General features: G+C 24.7%; 5 protein-coding genes across 5 annotated transcripts; 2 read left to right on the forward strand and 3 right to left on the reverse strand.

Moving 5' to 3' along the window:
• Nucleotides 1-663: 663 nt before the first annotated feature.
• PBANKA_1408700 (conserved Plasmodium protein, unknown function) lies at nucleotides 664-1,275 on the forward strand (the record flags this gene model as incomplete). Its single annotated transcript, XM_034567410.1, has 2 exons — nucleotides 664-769; nucleotides 947-1,275. 2 exons carry the CDS (start codon nucleotides 664-666, stop codon nucleotides 1,273-1,275), a joined length of 435 nt encoding a protein of 144 aa, XP_034423909.1.
• A 633-nt stretch (nucleotides 1,276-1,908) lies between these two features.
• PBANKA_1408800 (zinc finger protein, putative) lies at nucleotides 1,909-2,649 on the reverse strand (the record flags this gene model as incomplete). The annotated part of the gene is made up of 1 exon (XM_034567411.1): nucleotides 1,909-2,649. One exon carries the CDS (start codon nucleotides 2,647-2,649, stop codon nucleotides 1,909-1,911), a length of 741 nt encoding a protein of 246 aa, XP_034423910.1.
• Nucleotides 2,650-5,935: 3,286 nt separating this feature from the next.
• Nucleotides 5,936-10,105, forward strand: PBANKA_1408900 (conserved Plasmodium protein, unknown function; the record flags this gene model as incomplete). The annotated part of the gene is made up of 1 exon (XM_034567412.1): nucleotides 5,936-10,105. One exon carries the CDS (start codon nucleotides 5,936-5,938, stop codon nucleotides 10,103-10,105), a length of 4,170 nt encoding a protein of 1,389 aa, XP_034423911.1.
• A 651-nt stretch (nucleotides 10,106-10,756) lies between these two features.
• On the reverse strand, nucleotides 10,757-11,368 carry PBANKA_1409000 (ER membrane protein complex subunit 7, putative; the record flags this gene model as incomplete). The annotated part of the gene is made up of 1 exon (XM_034567413.1): nucleotides 10,757-11,368. One exon carries the CDS (start codon nucleotides 11,366-11,368, stop codon nucleotides 10,757-10,759), a length of 612 nt encoding a protein of 203 aa, XP_034423912.1.
• Nucleotides 11,369-12,607: 1,239 nt separating this feature from the next.
• Nucleotides 12,608-13,851, reverse strand: PBANKA_1409100 (ras-related protein Rab-5B, putative; the record flags this gene model as incomplete). The annotated part of the gene is made up of 6 exons (XM_034567414.1): nucleotides 12,608-12,633; nucleotides 12,746-12,782; nucleotides 12,889-12,945; nucleotides 13,106-13,229; nucleotides 13,356-13,467; nucleotides 13,620-13,851. 6 exons carry the CDS (start codon nucleotides 13,849-13,851, stop codon nucleotides 12,608-12,610), a joined length of 588 nt encoding a protein of 195 aa, XP_034423913.1.
• Between the last annotated feature and the right edge of the window lie 283 nt (nucleotides 13,852-14,134).

Genomic DNA, 14,134 nt, shown 5'->3' on the forward strand with positions numbered 1-14,134 from the left:
ATATGATTTATAGCATGTGCGTGTCGATGTTTTATTCATTATATGTCATTTCACTTTTTCGAATTTGATTATCTATAGTTTACTTTGTAATTGCATGATACTTGCGTAATTTGTTCACATGTTACTAATATAGTGTCCATAATTGTATTCATAACTTCAGTAGTGGCATTATATATTTTTTTTTGTATTTCAAAATATTGCAGTGAAAAAAAGTTACAACTTTAAAAAATATATTTTATAATAGCATACATTCACCATGACTATTTATTGTCTAGTGCCAAATGGTGCAAACTCAAAAAGACAGGAACAAAATTTTAAAATATACATACAAATATATGCATATATATTTTTTTATATGTTGTATACACATCTATATTTGTATATATAAATATTCAGTGGTATTCAAATGCTAAAAATAAATAAATGCGCATATATATATGTATCTATATTTATTAAAATTTTGAAAAATATAAATAAAACATCGCATATACATTATTTTTTACTGTTATACATATTATCACGATATATATCAAAATAATAGTGTAAAAATATAGAGTATATATATTATATATAACAACAGCAGTCACGCTGAAAATAACGTAAAATCGAAATTTATGAAAATGACCTAACAGATATATAAAATGAATAGAAATTCACGTCGAAATGAAGGCGCATGCAATCATATTATATTTATGCCTTATTGTTTATGGTCAGTATTTAATAACCAATGCCGTTAGGAAAAATGAGTTAAAAAGGAATTTAAAAAAAGGTACATGTTTATATCATATATTTAAAGAAAGAAAAGGAAAAATATATAAAATTACTATATTACTTTGCTGAGGTATTTGCCCAGATTTCCGTACACGCAATTATATTATTATTTTTATATACTGTCATACCTTTATTTTATGTTTTTTCATAATTTTATTCATTTTTCCTTTTCAAGGAAATAAAAACAACCCGGATGCATACCAAGCGAAAGGCATACTAAACTTTGAGATAATGAAAGATAATATAAATTTTTCAAATATCCAATTAAAAGCATCGAAGTTTTTTGATATACTAGGGTCAACACGATTGATGCAAAATTTAAATACATCAAATCACGGATCTTATATTTATAGATATGTACATAATGTACATGATCATAATGAAAATAATGGGGCTATGCTCGTTTTTCTTCTTTTTTTTATATTCATATTTGCTATTTTATTCTTTATTTTTTATTTTATTTTTAAAAGACATGTAAATCATATACGATATATAAACAGCTAAGCGTTTTTTTATTCCAGTAACTATAGTAAAAAAGCTGTAAATACTTATATGCCCTATTATAATATATTTTTTATAAAATTATAATGATTAAAAAATAAATTAAAAAAAAATCTTCAATATATATTTTCTTTTATCATAATAAGATACCCTATTTTATTTTGAATGTTAGCTTATTGCACACACAAAATAATCAATAGCAATAACTTGGCAATTATATAATTATTAGTTTCTCGATTCATTTAATAATGACATTTTTTATTCTGGCAAATATGATCAAATAAAAAAGTCACTGATCATTTGAAAGCATATTAAAATAATTCGTTATTCATAAATTAATAATTTGTTTAGGGGGTATAAAAATGTAATGAATTTTGAATAATAATATAGTAAATACCGAAAAAATAATAACAATAAAATAAAATATATATTATATACTTATGAAAGTTAAAAGGATATACCAAACAATAAAAAACGGAATATTTAATTATATTAATAATAAAATATTTGATTAAATGGATATAAATATAAAATCGGGATAATTAAAAATAACAAAGCAAAAAAGCAAACAAAAAGAAGTATCAAATATGACAACAGTCAATAATAGAAAATAGCCAAAATAAGTTATATGTCTACTCATTTATTTTTGCAAAGCAATTCCTGTGTATTATTTAGAACGTCAAAAGCTACAGGGGTAATTTTATTTTTAATAATTTTCAAATACTGGGATAAATTTTTCTCCATTTTATTAAGTATAAAATTGTTATTTACTCCAATTTTACTTTTTTTCATAGTGGTCAAAAATTTAATATCGGTTTGTATAATACCTCGAAGTTGGTCTATTTCAGATTTAAAATTATCCCAAAACTCCATATTATTTTGGCATAATAAAATTAGTCCATTTAATTGTGATATGTTACTACATGTAATTGTATATCTGTTAGAAATTTCATTAAAATTATTTACAAGTTCAATCGCATCCTTATCAATTGTTAAATTTGGATGAATAATACATTTTAATTCATTAATATATATAAAACAATCTCTGCATAATTTCAATTTTATATATTTTGATTGATTATCTTTCATAACATCTATATATTTTGTACAATATAAACAATATATTTCTTCACAAATATCACAAAATATTTTATCTTTACTTAAATAATATATATGTTTAACACTTCTTTGACAATTAGTACATGAATCACCAATTTTTTTTTTTAAATCACCAGATTTTATAAATAATTTTAAATCTGACCAATTGTTATTTATTAATATTCTTTTAAGCCAATTTTTTCTTGGATTTAATTCCTTTGCAAGTTTTCTTTGCTCCATAAATGGAGTGGTTAAATCTCTACCCATTTTATCATCCATTTTTATTTCGAAAGATAAATATAATTTCAATACTTGTATATAGAAACTTGAGGAAATAACTTATACATATAAGATGATATTGAATGACATATTTACTCAATGCGTGGGTAATTATTTGCTGCGGATATGTATATGCGAACGAATTTCTACAAGCATAGACGTACATAACCTATGTACTACCCTTAATGAAATGTATAATATATACAAAATATTTTAAAAACATGGAAAAAATATATAATTGTTTATATAATATAGGTATTATATTTTAATTTTAGCATTTTTCTGATTTTTTAATATCCCATTTTTTTTAATTTATCCACTGATTATCATTTATACGTATATATACTCGTATTCTCTTAAACATCCATTTATTCAATTGCTTTGTGCTTCGTTCTGTAATATATATATATTAATTTATTTATTAATCCATTTGTTTGTTTATTAATATATTTTAATTTATTTTTAATATATTTATTTACCTTTGCATTATATTTCGCTACAGTAAAGGGTGGCGCAATACAAACACAATGTATAAATACATGCATATAAGCACCTTTCTATAAAAAACAGACAATGTTTACGAACAATATATTTTTCCAATAATTTTATAAAATTTATAAATTTATTAAATTGAATTTTCGTTGAATATCCTAAAAGGTCAAAACCAATTTGCATTTCAACGCTATAAATGACTTTAAAATAATTTAAAAGCCAAAAAAGGTACAAAAAAATATATAAAAAAATTAATTAGTCAATAATATAAACCAAAATTATAAGTAAAATTTACAAAATAAATAATATATTCCTAATTAAAAAAATATATGCAGGGTTAAAAAAAGTACACCCCATGATATAATAATATGTTCTCGTCTTTAAATAATTTATTCATTTAAAATTACTCTCATATTTTATTATAATAAAAGGGGTTTATTTTTTTCTAGAATATGATATTTTAGGAATACATATAAATATATATACATTCTATATTTCATACATTCGGTAATTTGGGGGATTAAATGTGAATATTATCAGTTAATAGTACTCAAATATACTAGTAAAATGCATATTTCCTATGTATCTTTTCGCTATGATAACCCATAAAACTATTATAACGGTGCAACTGTGTACGCAAAATCGTCTAGATATTTTTATATATTAATATATATGCAATGGAACACTAAGTCTATGTATCCCTATGTATTTCTATATAGAGAAAATATTTTCCTAGATTATTGCAATTTATTAATTTCTATATATTTTATATTGACATGCAGCAAATTACGAATATTAGTAATATATACATAGAAATGCATTTTTTAATTATAGTGTAATGCCTTAGATTTGCTATTTAAGTATTTTTGGAGGCACGAAATATTTTAGCATACATTTTCTAGGGATGTATCATATTTTCATACTTTTTAGTTAGTCTATGTACTTTTATATCGTTTTTTCTATAAAATTATGCATGTTTTATTTTATTATTTTTTTAAAATATAATAATTATAGTACCAAATGGATAGAATTTTCGTAGATTTATGCCCCTTTTATTAATTTTATACCCCCAAAACCAAAATAAGTACACCAAATATTTTAATTTATAAATTAAAAATACAAAAATATTTTAAATTAAAATAAAATATTTTATATATTTATTTTATTTTTAAATAATATTTTAACCAAAAATTTTATTATCATTAACTTATAAACACATTTACACATAATAAACTCAATTATTTAAACATTTTAAATAACCTAACAATAAAATTAGTTTATACACTTTTCCAAAAATTAAACATTTTTCAATTTTAAAGTTTATTACTTTATTTAATGTTATTATTTAACTTTGTTTTGAATGCTTTTGAATAATTATATATAACTAAAATACCTTTATGAACGCTTATAATAGTTGTATTTCAATTTTGATTAATTCACTAAATATATTATATAACGTTTTTTAAACAATAAAATATATAATACCCATTCGTATTCGTCATATTTATGCATACTTATATAATCTATATTATAACATCCCTCAATAAGGACCTTAGCATACACGCCATATATATATATATATATATATATATATATATAAATCCTATATGATATATACGTTACATATTCCGCCTATTTATTTATTTGCATATAATTAAAGTATATCTATTTATTCTTTTTAATTTTGAAATATTATACTAATTGGATCTTTATTTACCCTTTGAAGGACTTCTACATTATATACCCAACCTTACAATATAATAGTTGTATTAATAAACCAACTAATATACTTATTTGTCCTTGGAATACGTTACATTCCTTTAATTTAGTTATCAATATACATATTTTATATATCCGTGGATTCTATGTTATTATATATCTTTCGTTTTTAAGGAATTATTAATTTAATTGCGAGCCCCTATATTATCATATATTAAATAATATAATAGCTTTTAAATATTTTTATTTCAATTTAATGTTGTTTATTTACATTGCATGTGCAACCAAATTATATTTTCATATGCCTTCATATATTTATACGTTTTATCGTAGTTAACTTTAAGATATAAAAATAGCCTTACTATATTTGTATTTGCAGTTATTATATACACACATTATATATACATGTGCATATATATTTGTGTTTATTTACATACTTATATTTAGTTTCGTCTGCTCCTAATTTATTGTATTTTTGAACAAACTTACCTAAGTTATTCAACAAAATATATATTACACCATTCAGGATATTAATACATAAATTTTTATGAATTACATATATTTGCTTGTATTATATATATTAATTTTGTGAATCCATACAATATTCTTCGTATGTATATATTTTTGTGAACCTGCTTTATTTTGTTTTTCATTTATATACAGTCCACACTTGCACATTAAAAATATACATTATATAATTTATTACATCATAAAAAAGTGAAATTAATTTTCTCTAATTGTGTTAAATTGCCTCTACCTCTATTTTAGAAAAAGAAAATCAATAAAAAAATAATAAATAAAAAAATAAATAAAATAATATTAATAATAATAGAAAAAATAAACAAAAAATTGCATTATTTAAAATACATAATTTGTTTCTTTTTATTAATTATATCTGCTTGGTCGCCAATTTAATTGCATATTGCATACACAAATTATTAAATAATTCAAATAGATTAAATACTGCCGTGTTATTAGTACTCTAATTTATTTGCATATTTTCGGTATATTACTGAAATAATTTATTAGTACGACTTTTAAGAAAAAAAAGCGATTTAAAAAAACGCAATACAAGATGGAAGATAAGAAAAACATAAGAAACTCCAATGAAAATAAAATGAAAAGTCAAAACGAACACAACTCTACCTCAAAAAGAAAAAGAGCTAATATCATAGAAAATTTTGATATAATAACCCATATGGACGAATTTAATAGCAATAGCAGTTCTAAAAAAAAGAGTACATGCCATGAGGAGATAAAAAAACATGATATATATAATGAGAAAAGTGAAAAAGGCATAGAACAATATTTAAATGAAAATAAAACTAATAAAGATACTATCATAAAAAAAAATAATGAAAGCAATAATATTATGGAAAACAATAAACATAGCCGAAATATCATAGCTTCGAATTATGATGAACATGGAACTAATCATGATACCCATTCTTTGAAAATAATTTCGGATTCAACGCATAGAGACACAAATAGAGAATCTAACAAATACAAAAAGGTGCTATATGATTATGTAAATACGCATAGTAAACAAATCCTGAATAACACTGAAGAAAAGGTGAAAAATCCAGAGAATGTAAATAACAATAATATTACTAATGAAAGAAAAAATGAAAATGATGATAATAATTCATTTAGATGGGTAAATGCATTATTTCTTAACGAAACCAATGATGAAGAAAATCGAAATATGGAAGAAGCTAGCAAATTTTATGGTGGTATAAAAATTCTAAAAGTAAATACTGATGTCAACTCAGCCAATAATAACAATTCAAAAAAAATTAATACCGATATAAAGGTGGCTGAAGCTTTGGATATTGTGAAACTACCGGAATCAAATAATTTAGATGAATCATTAAATTCTCCAAATATAAGTTCATTAGCTCAAAATGGCAATACTGAAAGTAATCGAACTGGTGAAAGTAATATCAGCGAACAACAAGTTATATCAGAAAGAGAAAATGCAAACATAGCTGATTATATCTATAACGGAAAATGGGAATATCCGCTAAGCATATATCAAAAAATAATATTTAAAAGTCCCGATCATGATTACAAAAAATGGATATGCCATTGCAATATTTTATGCGTTTTAAATCTTCCTTTAAATGTATCGGACTCATACTTATTAAAATCTTTAATAGATATGTATTATAAACATAAAAATCGGGATATGACATTAGATCTATTGGATATGTTCGATTTTGAGTATATAAATACTTTTTTGGAAATTTATTCATCTGTTGATGAGGCTCCAAGAAAATATGAATTACTAGCTAGCCATTTAGGCATAATAAAATTTGATATATTATTTACTACAGGGCCATCTTACACAAAGAATGAAATGGTAATATCCAATATTTATTCTATCTCTAAAAAGTTGTATAAGCCGGAAGAATTCCCCATTGGTACCTTAGGTTTAATATATTTTAAAAATGAAAAATATGCTAAAGAATTTTGGACTGTTTTTTCAAAAGTTTCAACTATAATTAATGGAAAAGTTATTCAACTTATGCCTGACGTAAATGGGCTCAAAATATTTATAGAAGCATCTGTATATTATTTGCAGCCTGATTCCCTATTCGCGCAAATTAATTATAACGAGTTGAATAAGCTGCTATTTAGTATTAAAAATAAGCTCCCAGAAATAAATAAAATGATGAAGCTTATAAAGAAGCATTTTAAACAAGAAAGTATATGGAATCTGATTTTTTCCAATGTCGACATAAGTTTCTTAAGATTTTATATGGAAAATATAGGAAAACCGCAAGAGCCCGAAACGGAACTGAATGACCCAAATGAATCAAATGAACTATCAGAACAATCTGATGATCCAAACACTAATATCGAAAATTCTATAATTTCATTTTCAAGGGCAGAAAAAGATGAACGAGTGTCAGTTCACCTGTTTAAGACAACTACTAAGGATATATGCGTGATACACAAGGTAGACGAGATGAAGTCGAAATATGTTTGTTCTCCAAGCCTTTTAGTTCGGGTATACAACACACATATAAACAAATTTTTGCTGGATAAAGGATATTGTTTGATAGCATGCCCATATTTAAATCTAGAAACAGGGAAGAAAGTTGCCGATTTTTTAAATAAATTTTATTTATTAGATTGGGTATATAACTCAAAAGATCAAACATGTTATTATTACGCTTTCAAATCCATATTAGATGCTTTGGCGGTTTTTAAAAAGAATTTTATTGCATCACCATATCATTATATATGCTCGCTGTTTTTAAAATTCCCTTTTGGTATCGTCACAGCAGTTTACCTAAATCTTAATCCAGATTTTAATCCAAAGGCAATTAAAACAAAAAATCCACAAAAATTATTGGTATTAAAAGACGACGCAGAAAAAATGCCTAAAATAAATTTCGATCCGTATAGTATATCTATTATGAAATGTTTAGGCATACAAAATCCTCAAATACAGCAGCAAGGGAGTACGAGCAATACACAAAATAGAAATATAATGCAAAACGCATCCAATTCTACCCGCAAAAAGATGTGTTTATATCACATCCAACAAAAAAATAAACTTAAAATACTTAGTTCAACAGAAGAATTTTTTATAAGCGCCGATAAATCTCTTCAGCACGCATTAATCAACAAAATATTCACATATCATGTTGGTTTGCCAAATTCGATGAATGAACCCATCATACAGTTTCGTAGAAGCCTCCAATGCTATAAGTGCATAACAGATATACCTCAAATCATAACACAAACCAAGGATGAACAACAAAATAGCACGCCCTTGGGAAATAATCCCCCTAGAAATCTCGCTCAATCCAATCAAAACAATAGCAATATAAATATAAGACAAATTCGTCCACACGTTTTACAACAACCAAATGCTAACTCTTCCAATTTACAAACCAGAAGTGCATTTCCATCTAATTTAAATTTAAATATGGCACGTTCTACTAGTTTAAACCAAAACAATTTGCGTCAAGGAAATATGCCTGTGACCAATTTAAATCAAACAAGCTACTATCATATTGATTCGAATCATCCCATTTTTCAGTCTATTGCTTTACATCAAGGCTGCATTCATCCTTACTACTTTCAGCTTTCTAACATCCGTTCTCAAAATCTTCAAGCTTCTAACAACCATCCTCAAAACCTTCAAGCTTCTAACAGCCATTCTCAAAACCTTCAATCTTCTAACAGCCATCTTCAAAACCTTCAACCTACTAACATCCATCCTCAAAACCTTCAACTTTATAACAGCAATCCTCAGAACCTTCAACTTTCTAGTATCTATCTTCAAAATATTCAACCTTCTAACAGCCATCCCCAAAACCTTCAACTTTCCAACAACCATACTCAAAGTCATCAACCTTCTAACAGCCATCCTCAAAACCTTCAACCTTCTAACAACCATACTCAGAGCCTTCAACCTTCTAGCATCCATCCTCAAAGCCTTCAACCTTCTAGCATCCATCCTCAAAACCTTCAACTTTTCAACAACCATACTCAGAGCCTTCAGCCTTCTAACATCCATCCTCAAAACCTTCAACTTTTCAACAACCATACTCAGAGCCTTCAGCCTTCTATCATCCATCCTCAGAACCTTCAACTTTCTAGTATCTATCTTCAAAATATTCAACCTTCTAACAGTCATCCCAAAAATCTTCAACCTTCCAACTCTCAACCTTACAACTTTCAGCTTTACAACTCTCAGCCTTACAACACACATTTTGTTAACCACCAAACTATAATTTCCCAATTGAATAATAATCAGAACAATAATACGCATACTATCACCCAGACCCCAAATAATATTGCCCAAATAGATTTACAAAACAAACACCAAAGTAGAATAGTACCAAATATTGAAAGACTCAATTTTTCATATACCGATTCACTAAATCGCTCCACACGAGAAAATAATAATAGTCATAAAAAATCAAAGATGAAAAGAAAGCACAAAGACACTTCAAAGTTGAAGCATATAAATAATAATACAGGAATATCATACGATTCCAATTCACAAAAATCAATTAGTAAATGCAGTAGTGAAAAATATGAAAACATAAATTCACAAAGTAATCGTCTCAAAAAATCACGCCTAAATGACAATTCAGTAAATAAAAGATGCGATTGTCAAGAGATAAATAAAAAGAAAAGTGTAATAAAAAATGAAAAACAACCAGATAAAAATAATAATACCTCAAAACACGATGAAAGCAGTACAAATGCGACTAATTCTTAACCATTATCTCCAGGAGAACCATCTAGTTCGGAAAAAATTCTTAAGAGTTAAAAAATAATTATATTAAAAAAATTAGCGATTGATAAATCTGCTAGTACATAGCTGAATAATAAGTAATAGCGACAAATTCTCCATTGCCAATTTTTGTAAAACATGCACACATGCATATTGTTATAATATAACTGCAGTTTTTTAATATTGTTATATGAAAATCTTTATTCATTTGCATATAATCATTTGATGGACTAAATGGCGAAGAGAATTTGTACGTGGTACTAATTCCCCAAAGGATTAAAACTCATTATACTCTTAATGATTATGTGATATATTTTCTTATGTATTCAATTATTATCATATATTTTGATTATTATCATTTTCTTTGTTTTAATATTATTTTATTTTTTTTTACATACGTATATATATTTTAATTGTTTTATTAATTAAAAAACTAAGCAAAAACAATGATACTTGGAAATACAAATTAATAAACTTTCGTTCGACATAAATTCGAACATATAAAAAAATATATTGATGAATGAATGAGCAATCAGGCAATTTACGAATAGTAACAAAACATGATAGCACAATAGAGTCTCATATTGATAAGCATACACACACAATTTTATTATACCGTGTTTTCGATATTAAAGGTTATTTAACAGATTCGATAAAACCAGATTTATATGTGACGGTGTTCGTAGATTCTTCATTTACTTCTTCTTGTAATTTTTGCATTTTCGGTAAAACACTTAATAAAATTAAGGAAAATAAAAAAATTAAAAAAATTGGACTTTTTAATATATTAAATAAATAAAAAGTCTTTTTAGGGACAAGGAATTCAAAAATGCTATTAACTTCAAAAACAATTTGTGTCACCATTAAATTATTTTTCTCAAATGGAGATATGTATTCATACGCTCTTACTATATATATTTTATCATTATTTTTTGTTATACTTTTTTTTACTTCAACTTGAAATTTGTTAAATTCAACATATGGATGATTAACAAATATATCATATATTCCTTCTTTTACATTAGTAAAAATAAAATAACCGTCGGCTCGCGGTTTAACAAAAATATCTGAATCCAAATACACAGTACTTTCGGCTAAAATATCTAATTTCGCCTTTATTATGCCTTCTACATAATTATTGTTTAATTCTATAAAATCGGATTTACATTCTGATATTGTTATGTGCACATAAAAAAAAATTACCAAAAAAAAGACGCTCAAAAAATTTAATTTCTCTCTTATCATCATAATGTTTATTTTCAAAAGAAAAATTTTCTTTACGCAAGAAATTCTGAATTTATAAATGTCTTATCTGCTTTTAAAAATGCTAAAAGATACAGTGCATATAATACTAGATTAAAACTATACCTTTTATATACCAATAATGGAATCAAAAGAAACGATACCCACATTCATTATATATGTATATATGCCTAACTATTCTATACATAGATGTGTACGTATAAATGGTTACTTAGGTTTCTATGTTATATATATGCAACTATTCTTCACTTTTTGTGTACCTTTGTGAAAAAAAAATACAAAAGCTAGCCATATATAGATATAAATAAATATATGGATATATATTCTTGTGTTGAAATAGCTACTGTTTGTGATACGATCTCCTTGCGATTGTTAATTCATTTTAGAAAAAAGTTGCTTCTTTTACAAATAAATAAAAATACTTTTACAATATTATGCATAATACCATTAGTAAAGCGCCTTTTTTAACTACACAAGTTTATGGTTTACCTATTTGTATTTTACTAAAAATGGAAAATGCAACATTTTTTAAAACGATATATATTCATTATTTAGCATATTAATTACGTTAACAAAATATATATCATATACGTACATAGTATTATGATTATTTTTTTAATTATTTTTTTGTAATTTTATGAATAATTTCTCAGTGGAAAATGTTATGCCAAATTTAATAGAAAATTCAGTAAATATATATTGTAAAAAATATATCTATTATATTTATTTATATTGAATTATTTTTTTTATCATCATTCATGATGAAACAAAGTAATTATGTGAGAACAATATCGATTTGCAAAATTACCAAATTTTTAAAATACCTTCGAATGCATAAAACGATATATATATTAGAATATATTTTTTTTTGAATGCACTATATACAAAAGATAAGGGAAAATAAAAATTATCAACTTAAAGTTTAATTACACTTTTTAAAACATGTAAATAAACAATTTATTTCATAAGTTTCTTATTATTTTTCAAAATTCATTATTTTTTTAAAACATTTCTTTAGTGTGAAAAGTTAAGCCAAAAAATATAAAAACATATAACTTTTATAATATAAAATATATTACTATATTACAAAATTTATTATAAGAAACATAATGATATCCCAAAAGAACATATACTAAAAATATTAATAATAGGAAACCTAACTATAGTTAAAACTTAAAAAAAAAAAAAAAATAATTCTTGAACGGTTCACTGTAATAAACACTTTTAAAACCGTGAATAAATGTGGCTTGCTGCAAAGAAGGAAAATAAAACAAATAAATGAATGAGTGGATAATAATTTTATGCATATGTTCTCTAATAACTCCATTATTAAAAAGCAACCCCAAATAGTAATATGCATACCGAGTCGTTCAAATAAGGTTTTAATATTTTCTCCTGTCTAAAAAGAGCAATTAAAAAAAATATTATAAATAAATTTGCGCAATGTGTGCTACAACCAAAAATATTGTTCACTATTTTTCATTTGTATTCTTTGATGTATATACCTTTGCAGAGCATTCAATAAATGAAACATGCTGCTCTTTGCAGAACTTCATTACCATCTTAAAAAAAAATATATACATATATATATGTTAATGACTTTGAAAACAATTATAAAATGTGATATGCCTCAATATAATTATCATAGTTTCTATAAAATATAATGAGTCTTTTGAAACAAATTATATTTCTTTTAATTTTCTTATTATTACGGCGTTTTACCTCTGAATTTATTTTTTGTGGTAAATCCTTTTTATTTGCTACAACCATAATACAACAATTTCGTGGCCCACTTGACTTTATTTCATTAATCCAGTATTTCAACGAATTAAATGAATCGACATTGCTGCAATTGGATTGATAAATAAAAAATTTCCATTTCCAATTGTTGGATTATTTTTGCACCTTTTTATATAATGTAATATCAAATTATGACGAAAAATATATAGCATATATTTTTTTTTCAAATTACTTTGAATCATAAACAACAATAGCTCCATATGCATCACGATAATATAAGGGAGCCATTGCTCGGAATCTTTCTTGTCCTCCAGTATCCCAAATATGAAGTTTCATTGTTTCCCCTTAAATAATAGAAAAACCAATATTTTTTGATGATATAATCATATAGAAGTTTATATATATCTACGTTATCCATCCGTGCAAACAATGTTCATATAAAATACATATTCATACGTTTTAGCAACTTATTCAAGTGTTGTTTATTTTTGGTTACCATTTTTCAAATGAATTGTATGGTGCAAAAAAGCTGCTCCTATAGTTACTTGATGACTATCTGAAAAACGACCATGGCATAAATACAAAGCAATACTTGATTTTCCGACACCACTATCACCTAATAAAACGACTTTAACTTTTTTATCTTCCTTTTGCTGCCCTCCTGATGATGTTAAAACGTTTATATTTTTTGTTGTTTGAGGCCTTTGAGTACTTGATCCACACCCCATAGTTATGTATAATAATCTGATAAATATATATATATATATATATATATATGGTAATATTCTGATTTATTTTGGGGATAGCTTTTATTTTCCCTTAATTTAGTTCCACTTTATCTAAATTAATTCTATATTATTAATATTATTTTTATTATACTGCTATTATTACTATAAGTATTATTATTATTATTATTTCCCTGGTTTACTATTATTATATTTTTCCCCTTAGAACAATATTAGCATATTCTAACTTAAAAAACATTACATACCTATTATATGCACATTTCTT

This window comes from Plasmodium berghei (assembly GCF_900002375.2).
Source record: "Plasmodium berghei ANKA genome assembly, chromosome: 14".
In the NCBI taxonomy this organism is placed as follows: Eukaryota; Apicomplexa; class Aconoidasida; order Haemosporida; family Plasmodiidae; genus Plasmodium; species Plasmodium berghei.